Source organism: Parasteatoda tepidariorum, chromosome 7 (assembly GCF_043381705.1).
Source record: "Parasteatoda tepidariorum isolate YZ-2023 chromosome 7, CAS_Ptep_4.0, whole genome shotgun sequence".
Taxonomy (NCBI): Eukaryota; Metazoa; Arthropoda; class Arachnida; order Araneae; family Theridiidae; genus Parasteatoda; species Parasteatoda tepidariorum.
This window is the reverse complement of record NC_092210.1, coordinates 7,043,797-7,061,742: the sequence shown is the minus strand read 5'-3', so window position 1 is coordinate 7,061,742 and position 17,946 is coordinate 7,043,797. Positions and strand designations below refer to the sequence as shown.

The following is a 17,946-nucleotide window of genomic DNA, read 5'->3' as shown; positions in this document are numbered from 1 at the left end:
TAATAAGCAAGTGAATAAAATGCCAATCATTCATTTTAAGGAATGCTATTTTTATTTTCTTCCTTAGTTAAAAGTTAGCAGATGTCACAAATAAATAAAGAAGTTAAAACTTTTAAGCTTATTTTAATTTGTTTGATTCATAATAATAATGTTTGCATACATTAATGTAGCACATAACGAAATTGTTTTCATGATGTATCTCTTTTCTGGAGATTTTTTTCAAGTTCTTCGGCCTTTTCCTTAGGGAAATTTTGTTTCTTATTTGCTGCTAAAAAATGGCGTCTGATTCAGTCAATGATTTTGATGGAACTAAATGAAAACGTGATAAATTAATGTCTGATATTTACAGGCTCCCGCTAGACGGCGTACTCGAGCGTTGCGATCGCGAATACTTTTTATTCATCCATTCAAGCTCAAATAAATTTTTTAAAGCTTGTAGTGGATGACACTTGATGTTAATACACTTTTTTTAAATATTAATTCAGTAATTAAATTTAATTATTTAGTTTTATATGGCAGAAATTTTTTTAATTGTTTAATAAAAAGTAGCTAAAATAAAATTTTTCTTTGTTGTCCTAAGCAGGAAATTACTTTAACATTTTTTTTTATATTACTTATTTGGAGTAATTAAATTGAACAGGAGCAACAAATAGCAGAGTCTTTATTGCAATTAAAATAAAATATAAAAATGATGAGAAATGCGATGATAAAATAAAACGATAAGGGATATTCACAAATTTCATCTTGTGCTATTAAACAAGATTTATTAAAAAGTGGGGAATCACCCATTATAAAAGTATGTTTTCTTTTATATGTTTTCCTTCTCTATATCATCACATTTTAGTTTTGGGGTATCTATAGTAAGGTATTATCATTTGTTATTAAATTTTGTCTTATGATTACAAATAAAATTGTGAATTTCGAGATTTCTTTTGAGAAATACAAAAACCACTTAGAAAATTGCTTGAAACTTTTCAAAATATTCAAATAAAGCTTTTATTATTAATTGCCAAATACGATTCCCTACAAAATTATAAAAAAAAAAAACCTTTTTAAATTTTTCGGAGCATGCGCAGTATAAAAGAACTGGCTTAAATACTCATATCTTTCGCAGTTTTTAACGAATTTTTTAAAAATTTTAAATCAGCAATTTTGTAATTAATCTTAAATTTCTCCAAAAATTTTGTTTAATTCCATTGGATAGCTATAAAGTTATAACGAAAAAACGCATCGCAAAAAAAAAATAAATTTTTTATTAAAATAACCATATCTTCATCTAAACCATATTAAAATAACCATATCTTTTATTAAAATAACGATATCACTAAACATCTCTAAAGCTACGAAATAATCCTTTAAGTAATTCTTGTGAAATTTAAAAAAATGTCAAAAACTGAAAGTGTCTCTTCCATTATTATATCAACCGTTATAATAATGAATATATATTCCATTATATTATATATTCCATTATTATAGTATATGTTACTGTGTATGACTGCAATTGGTGACTGTTGACACTGGTGTATGTTGAAAATCACACAGTCGCTTTGGTACATATATACCATTTCTAGTTAAGTGCCCCTGCCCGGTATACATTTGCCCGGTATGTCCTACATCAATGTTTCTTAAGGCTCAGTGCCATTTCCCGGTATGCCCTACATCGATGTTTCTTTTAAGGTCAAGTGCCATTACCCAGTATGTATTCAACCGGTACTCCGAAGACTGATGTTTCTCCTAATCTATCGTCAGCAGATATTAAAATATCGAATATACGACCAATGAAATATAAAAATACCAACGAATAAACTAATAACAATTTGGATATAAGGATATAACAAATATTTCGCACATTCACCAAAGCGACTATGTGATTGTTGGCATTTACCAGTGAAAGTAGACATTCTCTTGATTTCGGTCATTCACGGTAGCATATATATATTATAATCAGAGAATATATATGAATCATTATATATATATGACCATATAAATATGGAGAACGTCGACTTTCACTGGTGAATGCCAGCAATCACATGGTCATTTTGGTGAATGTCCGAAATGTTTTAAATGTCCGATTTGATATTAATTTATTCATTGATATTTCAATAGTTATTCGATATTTTAGCATCCGATTAGAATAGATTAGGAAAAATATTAGTGTGGCGAATACCGGTCAAATGTATATCAAGCAAGGGCTCTTAACCTTAAAAATATCAGTATAAGGAATACCGGGCAAAGCTTTTTAATTTTCAGAAAACATTTGGATATTGAATACCGGTAATTATCCCTAACTTGCCTGGTATTTTTTACATTGATGTTTTTCCTAACCTATCTTTATCGGATATTGAAATTTCGTTTAAATATTCAAATATTTATGAATAAATTAATATTAAGTCACATATTTCGAGCATTTACCAAAGATACTATGTGATTGCTGACATTCACCAGTGAAAGACACCAATCACCAATTCTTTCTTAGTGACATAAACGTAGCAATTTTAATTTGAAATAAAATCCAGCTTCTGAGGCTAATTTTAACACTCAGTTGCTTTAACATTTCTCTACCACTTTTTCTAAATTATATGGAATGTAAAAATCTTCTTTAACATAGTTTGAATGCGTAAAACATGTCATTAATTATTGATATAGGTAGAGGGTCTATGTATTTATTGCCTACACAATTTTGTGTTGGCAATAAATACATAGACCCTCTACCTATATTTATGTCTTTCACTGGCGCACGTGAAAGTTGGTATGCTTCTTCAAATGATCACGTTTTGTATTTCTATTCAAAGGACTACGATTGAAAAAAATTACTATTATGATTAGTGAAAAATTTTAAACAAAAGAAATTTTTTAATTATTAGGGATAATGGAGGACACAAGTAACAACTTTAATGGTGAATTTAACATTGCTTTATTGAAACAGTTGATGTTATTGAAATAATTTGTTTTAACTAAATTTATTTCTATAAGTAGAATATTCCATAATTCGTTCTGATATCAATTAGGATTAATTGATTGGTTAACGAACATAAAATAGGCTTAAAACATAAATTAAACAGTCTTAAATGAAGCTTCATTTCGCGTTCTTAAAATTTTTTGTAGATTGTATGAAAATAAGTAAATGCATGGTTATAAAGTTCAAAATTAAAATTCTTACACAATTTTAAATATAAACAGTATAAAGAAAGGTATAAGAAATAATTTTCCTCATGCAAATATTCTATATGATTGCACGCACAAAAAATATTTTTTACTTCAGTTATTGTATTAATTTGAACACAAATTATTTTACATTTAATTATGGATAATATATCAATATTTCACAGAAAACAGAACTCATATTTAGTAGTAATAATTAGAATTGCACACATGATCCCAGAACAAGTAATATAATTGATTAGAACAGAAATAGCTGTTTTCTATTAACTGACTAGTTAGGAATCTCGATTTCATTTAAGACCAATTATGTATTGAATGGTAGATCGGTCTCATAATTCAGTGGCTTTGTCACTTCTGTAAATAGGTATTAGTTTATTTCGATGAGTTATGCATNTATATATATATATAACACGTGTCATATATATTTAACTTTTGTTCGGTAGATTTAAGCGAATCGAAGAACGTGGAAAGGATCATCGTAAAATAGTAGTGTATAAATCTAAAATAACCATCTAAATTTATATTTTTTTACAATATATAAATTATTATGTAAAATTATGAATAATGTATCTAATTACATAAAAATACAAACTTTTAATGTAAATATAAACCTTTTATATGAAAACAGCCCTTAAAAATAGCTTTTAATTTTTTTAAAGAAATAACATTTAAAAAAATTCTGAAATTCTGTAAAATTAAAGCTGTAGTCGCCTGTGATTGGTGTATGAAGTGTTCGCAAATTTTAATTGAAATTGTGGAAAATCAGCGTACTTTTAGTTTCGCGGCTCGATCTACTTCGCACGTTAATCTACTCCGCAAGAATTAGAAGCATAGAGTTTATAGTTTAAAATCTTGTAAATGATAAACCAGGGCAATTTTTGTAGAAGATTTTAGATTTTTCATTCAAAGATTGCAATAGATTATACAAAAGTTTTAGAACATTTTGTTTTAAATTACCGAAAAATTAAAATCATTTTCCACTTAAGAGTTGGACAGCATGTTCCGAAATTCCACCGACAATACAGAGAGGTGTTAAAACGAGATATCAAGAGGATGAAGACGTACCATAGAACTTTCGTGAAATCGAAAATCGGGTTGAAATGTTTAAGGTAGGGAAAACGTAAAAAGGATGAGCGAGACCCATTGCTGGGCCACTGCGTTCACCGATTGTGTGATCCGTGTGATTTTTTCCAGTGGGGGTCACCTTAAATTTATAAATTAATTGGTCGGAACGAAAGATCTCAGAGTGAGGATTATTGTCACTTCGGCATGCAATAAAAACACTCATGGCATCTTCGGGAGTGACCAGGAATTATTTTTCTGTCGTTGTAAACTGTGCAATGATGTCAACGAGAGTGACTTCGAACCACTCTTTTAATAATTAATGACGTAAATAATGTTGTTGCTGACAGGTTTTTAGCCTTTTTTTGCAGTTGTTTCCCCACGTGACATAGGATGGATTTTCCGTCATTTTCACTTTCTCAGCGTGATTTGTGATCCCATGCACTTTTTATGGTTAACTTTCATCCTCTCTCTATCACCTTTCCGAATTCGTAGATCGAATTTCAGATCGCGTTTCATACGTAAATGAAAAAATTAATATATTTATTTTTATAGACTGGTTCGTATCGGTTAGTTGAATCAGATGATTCAAGTCACCTGATTCAGAGGACTGATTTGAATCATCGACGTGATTTAGGTTATTTGAATCAAATTGATGATTCGCATTTTTCGTTCAATATGCCATATTTTACCTCAAAAAATCAACCGTCAACCTGCATTGTTAAATTTTTAGCATTAATTGCAGGAAATTTCACCAGTCTGTGAATTTTTCTAAACGGCTATCTTTGTTTTTACAAAATTAAACAGCTAATTTTGCTTTGGCGAATGAATAGTTGATCGTGGAAAGCAAAACACAGATGGCGCTAGTGTTTAAAACTCGTCTTCAGAGTTCCGGGTTACCACTTTCGATTGATTTTTATGCCAAATCTTAAAAAAGTGCGCCATCCAATATTGTTATACTTATAGTGTTTTCAATATAATGCTTTCTTTCAATTTAAATTACAACGAAACAAACAACAAATGAATTCGGAAGACTGAACAAGCTTGTTTTGATGCTAGCCAAAATAATAACAAACGGCACTACTTTACACGCATACAGCCAAATAAGAGATAACACTCAAAACATGGCAAACCTTAAACTTTATTTGTGTTGTAATAATAGTTTTTTTAAATTTGTTCTAGGCTCACGACCTGTTAGAAGTTTTAAATTTCCGGAAGCTTATGAATGGTAAAATTTACGCGCAAATTTAAACACAAATCACAATAATAAAACTTCCTAGCAGCCTGTTCACAGATCGACCTGTAATCATTACATTAGCGGAAGGATACACCGGACGTTTTCTACGTTTCTTTTGGTTTTAGGAAGCTTGTTATTGTTTACATTCAGTCAGTGTTTTTTACACATTGACTGAGGGATTAAGCCTTTAAATGTAATTTTCCCAAATCAATGTTTTTCATATTTGCTGTAACATTTTAAATATTTAGCACCAACAATAGATCTAACAGCGTGCATATTCGGGTAGGGTAAAACGAATCATCGAGGTGATTTTGAATAACTTCAATTACATAATTATATTTCAAAGTAGTAAAGTAGCTTCAAAGTAGTAAATAATAAATAAATTAATAAAATGCGGATTAAAGTAGCATAAATCTTTAAAATAATATCTTTACGATACCATGATGACTCAGGGGATAGAGCGCTCGCCTCCCAAATGAGGTGAACCGGGTTCGAATCCCGGCGAAGGCTGTTTTATTCGAATTCCGGACCCGGCTCCAACCGACCAGTGCTGACGTAAAATATCCTCAGTGGTAGACGGATCATGGGTTAGAGTCCCCTCACCGTTGGGTTTACCGTGGGTAGTCTTCGTGGTCTTCCTCTTCATGTAACGCAAATACGGGTTAGTTCCATCAAAAAGTACTCCACGAAGGCAAAATTTCTCCCAATACTTGATCCATTAGTTCCCTTGTCTTCTGGATTGGATTCTAAATTGCAAGTCAACGGAGTTGAACATTAGTAGTCGTAAACCCAAAATAAAATTGGATAGGCTGTTCGACGACGGCTATAAAATAAAATATAAAATACCATAGCAATACCAATACTTAGGGGATAGAGCATTCGCCTTCCAATGAAGTCAACCGGATTCGTATCCCAGCAATGGCTGGTCGATACGAATTCCGCATCCGTCTTGCACCAACCACAGTGCTGACGTAAAATATCCTCAGTGGTAGAAGGATCATGGGTTAGAATCCCCTTGCCGTCGGGCTAACCGTGGGATTTTCTCGCAGTCCTCCACACCATGTAACGCAAATGCGGGTTAGTTCCATTAAAAAAAGTCCTCCACGATGGCAAATTTCTCCCAATACTTGATCCAGGAATTCTCTTGTCTTCTGGATTGGGTTCAAAATTACAAGGCTATGGAGTTGAACATCAGTAGTCGTAAACCCAAAAAATTGGGTCGGCTGTTCAAAGACGGTTCTTAAATAAATTACTTGTATGTCAAATAATTTGCTCTTACTAAAAACAGGTTTCAACTATACCAATTTAGTTTGAAATTTATTTAAAAACAAATCCTTTTAAAACTTAATAAAAATGGAGATAGTGTATACGTAAATAATGAAATTTAATTACAATTCACGAGGATGTTAGTGTTGACCTTAAGTAAAAATTATTATGATTTTATTCTGTGGTTTGCTTGTAGGTAGTAATTAAATATTGTTTAAATACTAATCAAACTTTTTTAGTTTGGAAACATTAAATATTTTAGCTATAATATTATTTGAAATTGAATAATACATATTATTTGAATAATAATAAATATTATAATTTATATTTTATCCAAAATTTGATTAAAATATTAAAGAAATGGAGAAAACTTTTTCATTTAAATAAAAAAATTCAATTTGTCTGATTTTAAAAAAAATCCGATTTAAATAAGCAAAAAAAAAAAAAAAAAAAAAAAAAAAAAAAAAAAAAAAACTTTTTTGCCAACTATCTTTATACTAAATAACAGTTATAAAGTTCCCGAATTTCAATTTATTGTAAAAAAAATTCCTGAAATAGGCTTAAATATTCCCAAAGCATTATTAATCTACCGTTAAATTAGCGCGAAATAATGAAGAGAAAGGTGAAATAAAATTTTGACCCCATGTAAAAGATAACGACTTAAAGTAGCCACTAAATCTAGAAAATGGTCCTGCCTGTCCTTCAACCAACACCGCCACTCAGAAGAAAAATAAATAAATAATAAGATGAAGAAAGAAGAAAAAACACCTCAATTCTAACCTGGACGAGAGAGAACTTGAACCGGACTCTTTTAATGTAACCGCAGAGTAAGAATTTCAATTGAATAAAAATGAGCTCAATTCTGTTCGTAATTTTATGAACGATTGTCTTCCTTCTCCGAAGGAGGTCATAGATGGACAGACCCCGACCTGAGAATCGTCGTCTGCTGGTCAGTCAATGAAGTTGTGCTCATTCAGCTGTGCGACATGTCCGAGGTGAGTAAACCTTTTCTTCTCTCTCTAGTATTTTGCATTTCTTGGACATCCTTGCTTCGAAACCCATTGAAATCATCCAAAAAAATTTTTATTCAAAGCTTTTATTTTAAAATTTTATACACATAGTTGATTTCACATAAATATAATATAAACAAAATTCGTAATTTAAGGACGAAAGATAAGGATTTTTAGATATAATTGGAATTTTTTTTACTTAAATCAGATTTTTTTAAATTTTTTTTGTTGCTTTAAATCATTTTGGATCAAAACTTTGATAAAATGTATTAATAATGCTTTCTAAAAATAATATTATAACTAAAATACTTAATATTTGAAATTAAAATGTAATTTTTTAAAAATTTTTAATACTTATAGTTGTTTTTCTAAAAATGTAATGTAAACAGGCTGGCAAAATTCGCAAATTAAAGATGAAAAATAAAGAATTTTTGATATATAATTGGAATTGTTTTTACTTAAATCAGATTTTTTTTTAAAAAATATTTTTTCACATTAAATTATTTTGAAACAAAACTCCGATAAAATGTATTAATAATGTTTGATGTTTTCTGAAAATAATATTATAACTGGAATACTTATTAGTTCAAATTAAAATTAAATTTTTTTCAAAAATTTTATACACATATTTGATTTTATAAAAATATAATTTAAACAGGATGGCAAAATTCGCGATTTAAAGAAGATAAAAAAAAGGGATTTTTTGATATAATTGGAATTTTTTTTACTTGAATCAGATTTTTTTTTTGAAAATATTTTTTTACATTAAATCATTTTGAATCAAAACCCTGATAGAATGCATTAATAATGTTTTTTGAAAATAGCATTATAACTGAAATACTTAATATTTGAAATTAAAATGGATAAAAGTATATTATTATTATAAACTAATCACTGAATGAAAGGAAATCATTGCTATTTTTTATTCAAGCTCAATACAAACAGGCTGTCAAAAATTCGCGATTTAAAGAAGAATAAAGGATTTTCAGATATAATTGGAATTTTTTTTATACTTACATCAGATTTTTGTTTTAAAATATTTTTTTACATTAAATTACTTTGAATCAGAACGCTGATAATATGTATTAATAATGTTTTCTAAAAATAATATTGTTACTAAAATACTTAATATTTCATATTAAAATGGCTAAAAGTATTATATTATTATTACAAACTAATTACTGAACAAAAGAAAATCATAGTTATTTTTATTCGAGTTCAACAGGCTCATGTGTAAAGACCTAATTTGTTAGTTAGATTTCCATTTAAGAATAAACTAATTTAGATCAGGAAACTAAAAAAGTCAATTATTCTAAATTATATTAGACAGAACAAGCCTTCCTTTTATATATTTTCTCAAAATATATATTGAATGAGTCTTAAAGGCATTTGTATTTAGCATAAAACTAAATGGATGTAATTAAAATATGTATATTAAACTACAACTTTTTTTCCAAACAAATATACAAACTTTCAATTTTAATTGTTCAGTCACTTTTATCGACATTTGATATAATTTTTATTATTTATTAGTTCATTTAAAACATCAAATAATATTTCAGGCATTATTTTCTAGATAAAATATTCAATATCAGTTAAATCAGATTTTAAAAATTAATATTTTCGATTTAATTAAATGATTTAAAAAAAAAAACAATTCACTTACTTACTCCAACAATTGCTACAATATTTTTTTGTTCCTTAAAGAAACAGATCTAAATTCCCAAATAAAAGTCCCAAAATCATTCATTAACGTAAATTAGCTGGATGTCGCTTCATATAAAGCTTATAAAAATAGTAAATATAACTTATTTTAAATTTTAATAATTGTGTAATTGTTAATAAGTTTAAATATTGATTTTAAATATGGTTATCATAAAAATGTTGAGTAATTAGATATCATATTACCTCTTCATTATAAATAAACAAAGTATTTACTTTTAAGCTACGTACAATTTATGTAAATAATTTATGTATAATTTATGCAGTATCATTCATGCATAAATATATATTCATTTTAAAAGTAAATATGCGTATATACACGAAACTTAAAACAAACGAACAGTTTTCTAAAAACAAAAGTATGCCCCCCCTCACGCTACGCCTATGCTCCCCCAACATACATTAAAACTACGCCACTGAATGTATTCCATGTCATCGTCATTAAAAGTCTCGACAGGTAAATTGTTCATAAAAAAAACCTTCTTAAGCTACGTATAATTTATGTATAATTTATGCAGTATTATTTATGTATAAATATATATTCATACTGAAAATAAATATGTGTATGTACACGATACTTAAAATAAATGAACAGTTTTCTAAAAACAAAAAGTGTACGCTACACTACGCCTATGCTCCCCCCAACATACGTTAAAACTACGCCACTGAATGTCATCCTCATTAGAAAGTCTCAACAGGTAAAATGTTCACAAAAAAAACAAACAAAAAAAAACTTGTTACTTTGAAATAATTAGATTTTTGATGAAATAAACTGAAATGTACTCCATGCAATTCTATTATCATTTAAATTCACAAAAGAATACGTAAATTCTTTCATAATATTCAGAGGAATAAGTAAATTCTTTCATTTTTTCTCCCCTTCCCCCAATTTTTGTTCGTTACAATGATTCTTTTTTCGACGAATGGAATATATAAATATTTTTTGTACTTCTTTCATCAGCAAAAATAAGCAAAGCTCAAACCGCTCTTAGAGGGACTCTATACCGCGGAAGAGAATTGTCGTCGCGAACTCTCTTTCTCCTTCATTAATAATTTAAAATTTAAAAGAAAGAAAAACTAAGTTCAGGCAAACCTAGAGTAAGACATAAAGTTTCAGTGCTGAAAAAAAATATTTCTAAATATTAAAATGCAAACAAATTATTAGGAGGGAACTTCTCCGTTGCGTAATCCTAAGTTATCATTTCATAATTTATTTTAATTTTTCTATTTTAGAATTTTCTTTTCAGTAACTGAAACTTCATGGGTTACTCTAGGCTTGTCTGAACTCACTTTTTCTAAACTTTTAATTTTAAATTAGTAATGATGGAGAAAGAGAATTTGCGCGGGAAAATTTTCTTCCGCTGTATGGCGTCCTCTTAAGTTCTCAAATATTTGTTCCATTAAGTTCTTTAATGTAATAATATTTGCAAAATCTTTCGTAATACTACCTGAGATGCTTACATAATAGCCAGTTATGAAAATGTGAGTAAAGGGGGGAGAACATTAATAATGAGGTATCTGAAGCGGAAAAACAAGATATTCATGTTAAATAAGAAAATAAAAGAGAACATCGTCATTTTTTCTACATAGTAACTCAATTTTAACCACTTCCTCAAAGCACTAATCTCGGGATAATTGAAGAATTCAATACGACTTATTATTTTAAAATTTTTTTTTTCTAACCAGGTTCAACTGTGTCGGTTAAGGGGATATTATTAAATGAAACAAACAACAGCAATTCCTACTACTGAAATTCTTTTTTTTTTATGAGTTACGCTTAAAATTGTCAAAGCTAATAATACTTGTTCTGCTAACTTATAACTTTTTTTTTCAAAAAAAATAGTAGATTTCATTTAATAATAGTCGAAAAAATTATGAATTGTAAGGTACGCAATTTTTTACAACATTTTAAAGTAACTAAAATTACATTGCAAAATACAAAGTTTGAGCGAAATGGCTTGAATAGTTCTTGAGAAATCGAATTTTAAATCTATACGACTTTTCAAAAGTTCAACAAAGGACCACAGGAAACACCTCAAAGCACTAATCACGGGATAATTAAAGAATTCAATACGACTTTTTTTTAGAAAAAAAAATTCTAACCAGGTTCAACTGTATCGGTCAAGGGAAAATTACTAGATGAAATAAACAACATCAATTTATGCCCATGCTGTTCCTGCGATTGACATTTTTTTTCCTTTTCTCTTTATATTTCATGAGTTACGCTTACGAATTTCAAAACTAATAAAACTTTTTCTGCTAAACTTATAACTAACTTATAATTAAAAAAAAATAGTAGCTTTCATTTAATTATAGTCGAAAAATTATGAATTCTATGGTACACAATTTTTTACATCATTTTAAAGTACGTAATTTTACATTACAAAATGCATAGTTTGAGCGAAATGGGTTGAATACTTCGTGAGAAATCGAATTTTAACTATACGACTTTTCAAAAATTCAATTTCTCAAGAACAATTCAACCGATTTCGCTTAAATTTTGCATTTTGAAAAGCAAAATTATGTACTTTAAAATGATGTAAAAAATTGTATACTTTAAAATTTATAATTTTCCGATTATTATTAAATAAAATTATGAGAAATAATAAATATTTACTAAAATTTATTTTAGCATGGAATTATCTTTGTATAAATGAATTTTATAATTGTGTGCAAAAGTTTTTTCATTCGCTAAAAAACTTATGGTGTTATGGTGAAATACGCAAAACGTTAAATTAACATTAAAAAAATTTTATGTTTATTCAGAGAAAGTATATAAATTTATGGCTGATTTCGCAGGTTTAAAATATCGGGATGAATGAGAAATTCAATACGAATTACTCTTTTTTAAAAATTATTTTTTAATTATTGAACTGTGTTGTTCAAGGGGAAATTACTAAATGAAACAAACAACAGCAATTTGTGCCCATACTGTTCCTGTGAGCGAAAATAAATTTTATTTCTTTTCTCTTTATGTTTAATGAGATACGCTTTAAAATTTTCAAAGCAAATAAAACTTGTTCTGCATCGGGCATCGCAATTCTTATTGTTTCATTCTTTGATTTGAACAAAGATTACCTTAAGCCGGTCATAAAAGTAAACGCATTGTATTTTTATGAGAGCAGTATAATGTCTCCTTACATAGTTTAATAGAAAAATGTTTAACATTTCTTTATTGGTAAAATATATTGAAAAACCGTGAACATTCAGAAATTGTATTTTTTTAATGCAAAATTTGTACGAAAAGTAATTTGTAGAAAAATTTAAGAACTTGATTCCGTTTTGAATAATGAGATATTTAAAAATCGTCAATGTATATTAAAAGGTCGCGTACATTCAATTTTATTTTAAATTTTATTCTAATGCACAATTTGTACAAACTAGTCAAATATATTGAAAAACCGTGAAATTCAGAAATTGTATTTTTTTACTTTAAGGTAGAATTTACATGAAAAGTAATATGTAGAAAAATTTAAGAACATGATTCCGCTTTGTATAGGTAGATATTTAAAAATCGTCAATGTATATTAAGGTCAAAAGGTCGTGTACATTCAATTTTATTTTAATGCACAATTTGTACAAACTGATAAAATATATTGAATTAATTGGTAAAATATATTGAAAAATCATAAAATTTAAAAAATTTTATTTTTTAATTTTTTATTTTAATGTAAAATTTGTACGAAAAGTAATATGTAGAAAAATTGAAGAACTTGATTCCGTTTTGAATAATGAGATATTTAAAGATCGTCAATGTATATTAAAGGGTCGTTTAAATTCAATTTTTTTAAAAATGTTATTTTAATGCAAAATTTGCCTAGAATATGATTCGGAAATGTTTACGAGCATGGTTTCGCTTTAAATAACGGGAACATTCTGTAATATTTAATTAAGACTAACTGAACTTTATTGTAACAATGTTTTAGAAAAAATATTATTTTATTAACAAAGTGAAATTTATATTATAAATAAACATAATTTATTGAGAGCGATAAATAAACGATAAATATTTTCTGAAATGAAGGTGGTATTAAATATCTGTACGAACCAATTCAGAAGTATGCATTTTACAATTGTTACAAAATAAAATTTCTTAGTTAATGAAAAATTTTAAAGAAAATTTAAAATGTGTTAAAATAAATGAGTAAAATAAATGAAAGTCTGAAATGTGAAAAGTGGTATAAATAAAGAAATGATTTTATAAAACTATAATAAATACCCTAATAAGTAATGTTTTAGTATTAAACTTATATCTTTTATCGCAAAAAACTGAATGACCATAGCCATGTGGTCATTCAGTTTTTTGTCAGTATTATCTCTAGAACTACTAGACCGATTTTAATGAAATATGATATGTAAATACACCATACATTGTTACAATACAAAACAAATAATCATTCAACAATTGTAATACACGGGCTGTTCGTGCGTATAACACTCGTTGAAGTCGGAAGGTATGAAACAGCTGTTGCAGAATAAAGAAAACAAAACAAAAAAATAGTGCGTGGAGTCCCTCGGTGCGAAAGAAGTTAAACTTCGCAACCAGCGACGTTAATTGTAGAAGAATCAGCAGTCGTAGAAGGATCACTAGTTCTATTCAACGACTCTTTTTCCTGCTCCGCTCGCTTCCGTGCTCTGTAATCACGGTAATATTGGGCATTTTCCCCTCGTGGACCTCTTGAACCAGTGGAAGTGCTTGTGGTTGCCTCATCGTCTCGCCCAGGAAAATGTATTTGCATTAATAATGCATGTGAATGCGTCATAATGTAATTTCAGAAGCCTAACAATCAATTGATATTCACAAGAGACGTACCTTGATATAACCTTAAATCCGTCGCATTGTCCGTGGGATTGTTTTCACTCATTTTTTACAATTGTTATCCACTAAGTCTGAAAATACTATCCTATTAAATTATATGTGTATCAAAACAAACTACAAAAATATTTATAGAAAAATAATACTTTTATTATTTTTATGGTAGTGAGAACCAAAACAATATGGAAATGAATGAGGGAAAACTGGATCTTACCACGTGATTTCCCGGCCAATAAAAATGTAGCGTTAAACGTTACCTTGTTGGAAGTCGCATAAGAAGTATAACTTCAAAAAAGAAAAAAAAAAAAAAAATAAAGGGTTAATAGGGGTATGGACCCCTCTTGCAGATATACAGGCCTTGTAGAAAGATTTAATACTTCAAATAAGGAAGTTTATCATTTCCTGTGACAATTTCATACCTTCCAACTCCAACGCGTGTTATGCACGATCATCGCTGGGATTCGAACCAGGTTCGCCTTATTTGAAGGCGAACGCTCTATCCAAATAGCCCCCACGGCTCAAAAATCATTGGGGGCAGCCACAATCTGGAAAATTTAGTCCCAATAGTTTTGTCAGAAGAGTGGTCGAAAGTTTGGACCCCTTGTTACTTTCACTTCGTTTATTTCGCCATATCTCGATAACTTTTTGTGCGAATCGAAACATTTTTGGTCACAACTATGAAATTCACTTATCCAAAGGTATGTAAAAAATTCATTTTAATAATTATGTGTCACATTATTCAATAAAAGTCGAAAAAATTTTGAATTGTAACGTTAAATTTTTACATAAATTTGAAGTACCTTAATTTAGATGTCAAAATACAAAATTCGAAATAAATCAGTCAAATAATTTTTGAGTTCAAAATTCAATTCTCAAGAACTATTTAACTGACTTCGTTCAAATTTAATACTTTGCTCAATTTGACATTGTCTAGAACAGTGGTTTCCAACTTACATGAGGCCGGGGGCCACAGTTAAAAACACAAATCAAATGGCGGGCCGCAACTTTATCAAAATTTTATGTAGGACTCTTTTATGCTTGAAGGAACATTAAATATTACTGTCAGATTTTTACCAAGTTGTGCAAAACAAAAGTATTCNTTAAACGGAAAAAAATGAATTATTTTTATTTTTTAAAATTTTTTTAAATAAAATATTAAAACAAACTAAATTCCGTACGTGACATAGTTTTAAATTCATTTTTTTCTCTTACATTATATATTCATTTATTCAAAGTTGTAAAAGTTGGAATTTAATAAAAAGTAAAAGCAAGTTAAGCGAAGAGATACCAATAAGTAAACTTTATAGGTTTCAAAATAAAATATAAATAAATAAATAAGAACATTTAATCAACATCGTTGACTTTCTCTAAAGATATGTTTCGAAGTCTCTGTCGTCATGTGAAGAAAAAAATACGCTTTACAACGAATATTATGCTATTTTAATATGCATAGCTGATGTTTGTTTGTAGCAGTTATTTATAACTGTTAGGTTAAGCCGAAACCCTTAATACTAAGTATGTAAGCGAAACAAAATTACAATATATGGAAAACCTAAGTTTTGCGAAAATACGAAAAGCGTTTGCCATCTAATCTTTATTAATAGAAAAATTACTTTAACACTGCATTTTGTATGTTCATAAATATTTGTAAAAATTGAGAATTTTTCATGGGCTTTTCTTGTAGATAGAACGTTTTCTTGTAGATGGAAATATTTCTACAAATTGGTTATTTTTTAGAACATTATGCATTTTTTGAAATTTTTAAGCTGTTTGAGCTCACATTTTTATTTACAACTTAAGCTCACACAATTCTTTATGACAACTTTTATACACCGTAAAGAGAAGAACACTTTCAGAGTTTGTTATCTTGTTTAAATTGCAATGTAGAGCTCTGAATACATAATATATATATGCACAACTCTTTTTTAGCATGGTAGGAAAACTTAATTCTGATTAGTGAGGAAAATTAAAACTCTTGTCTGGGATATGTAGTGTACCTACCACTACAAAAATACAATTTTAAATCACTAGTATATAAGACATGTTAACTTGATTCTATGTTGGGGTACCTTTTCATAGATGAATGAAGACATTGTCGATAACTACTATCCTCATATTGGTGACTCGGACGTGACGCGAACAAGCCTACTTCGATGGATGGTCCGCATTGAACAGTTGATTTACTACTTGTGACTGCGACCTTCTCCACCTCTCGATCACACGACTGCTAATGGCAACATAGGAGCGACCACAACAGTGAACTTATACAGCTCTCACGATCAAAACTCAAAAGTATGGTGATATTAATACAGTTCTCCCGGGTTCTCACAAAACAGCAATGAATCAACTAGTGGTATCCATTCATCGAATTCTATCATAGCTAAAATTCTGGTGGAGGAGTACTGTAGTGTGTCTACCACTTCAAAAATACTATTCTATTTCACTAGTATATAAGACATGTTAATTCGATTCTATGTTGGGGTACCTTTTCATAGATGAATGTTTACATTGTCTATAACTACTATCCCCTCAGATATCTTTGGGACACATCACTCATTTCCTTAAATTCGACTATCATCTAAAACATTATTCTAGTTCTAAGGAAAAAAAATTTTGATATCGAACACAGACATATTTTAAATATCTCTAAGAAGTTTTTAAACTTTTAATTAAAAAAAAGCCAAATAAAAATACTGAATTTCTTATAGTTATGAATAATACTATTTTTATTATTTCTGCTACTGTTATTACGAATTCTATTAATATTATTAATTCCATTATGAATTCTTTTATTATTAATAATAGTACCAGCTAAATGCCCATGCACTTTTGTGTAGAATTCAAGTTGGGTACAATAAGGTCTTAAAAGCAGTGATATTAATGCAATTAGTTTTTATGTCACAGAAAAGAAGTTAAATAAAAGGATAATAAAAAGCGTTATAAAAAAAACAATTATACAAACCATTAAAAAATAGAAGAAATAAAACCTTTTTTTCCAGATTTTCGCGTTTTCTTGCGTTATTTTAAAAGAAAGTTAAAAAGCTTTTAAGAAAAGTGACGAAGTTTTTTCTAGTCTTAGTGATAAATTTCCATTGTAAAAAAACAAGCATTTTTTCCCCTCAAAGCCTTTAATTTTAGATAATTTCCCTCGCAGTGCACTTAATTTTTAGATCGTAGTTAATTCTTTTAAACGATTGCTATTACTATAATTTTATTTTGATAATTTACAAAATTTTTGTCAAATTTGGTGGGTTATTAATTAATTTTTTTATAGTATAATTTTTGGACATTACAAATCTTAAAAAACAAAGATAAAGGATAAAATCTTCAAAAAATATATTTAACCTTCTATTATAGATCATAACATACTCATTCAGCGTAAACATTTATTAATAAGTTTTGAGTATTAAACACATTGCCATAAATACAAATTTGGGTGATAAAAAAATTAAGTAATAATCAGTCACGACACCTATTTAAAGCCAAATTTTATTGTTTTTCCTTAATACTGTATTCTGAGCAGTGATGGCTCAGGGGATAGAGCGCTTCGCCTTCCAATGTGGTGAACCGGGTTCGAATCCCAGCGATGGTTGGTTGACACGAATTCCGCATCCGGCTTGCACCAATCCCAGTGCTGACCTTAAATATCCCCAGTGGTAGACGGATCATGG

The 17,946-nt window shown here is 28.6% G+C and overlaps 1 protein-coding gene across 2 annotated transcripts in view; it reads left to right on the top strand.

Annotated features, from left to right (window-relative positions):
- Positions 1-7,498: 7,498 nt before the first annotated feature.
- The window catches only part of LOC107444765 (SEC14-like protein 2), a 65,574-nt gene continuing 55,126 nt past the window's right edge, over positions 7,499-17,946 (top strand). The window contains exon 1 of one of the 2 annotated variants that reach the window (XM_071183022.1): positions 7,499-7,722. In XM_071183022.1, the coding sequence (XP_071039123.1) occupies positions 7,714-7,722 (9 nt within the window). In that variant the 5' untranslated portion in view covers positions 7,499-7,713. The remainder of the gene's footprint in view (positions 7,723-17,946) is intronic. The other variant, XM_071183023.1, reaches the window with a different exon arrangement.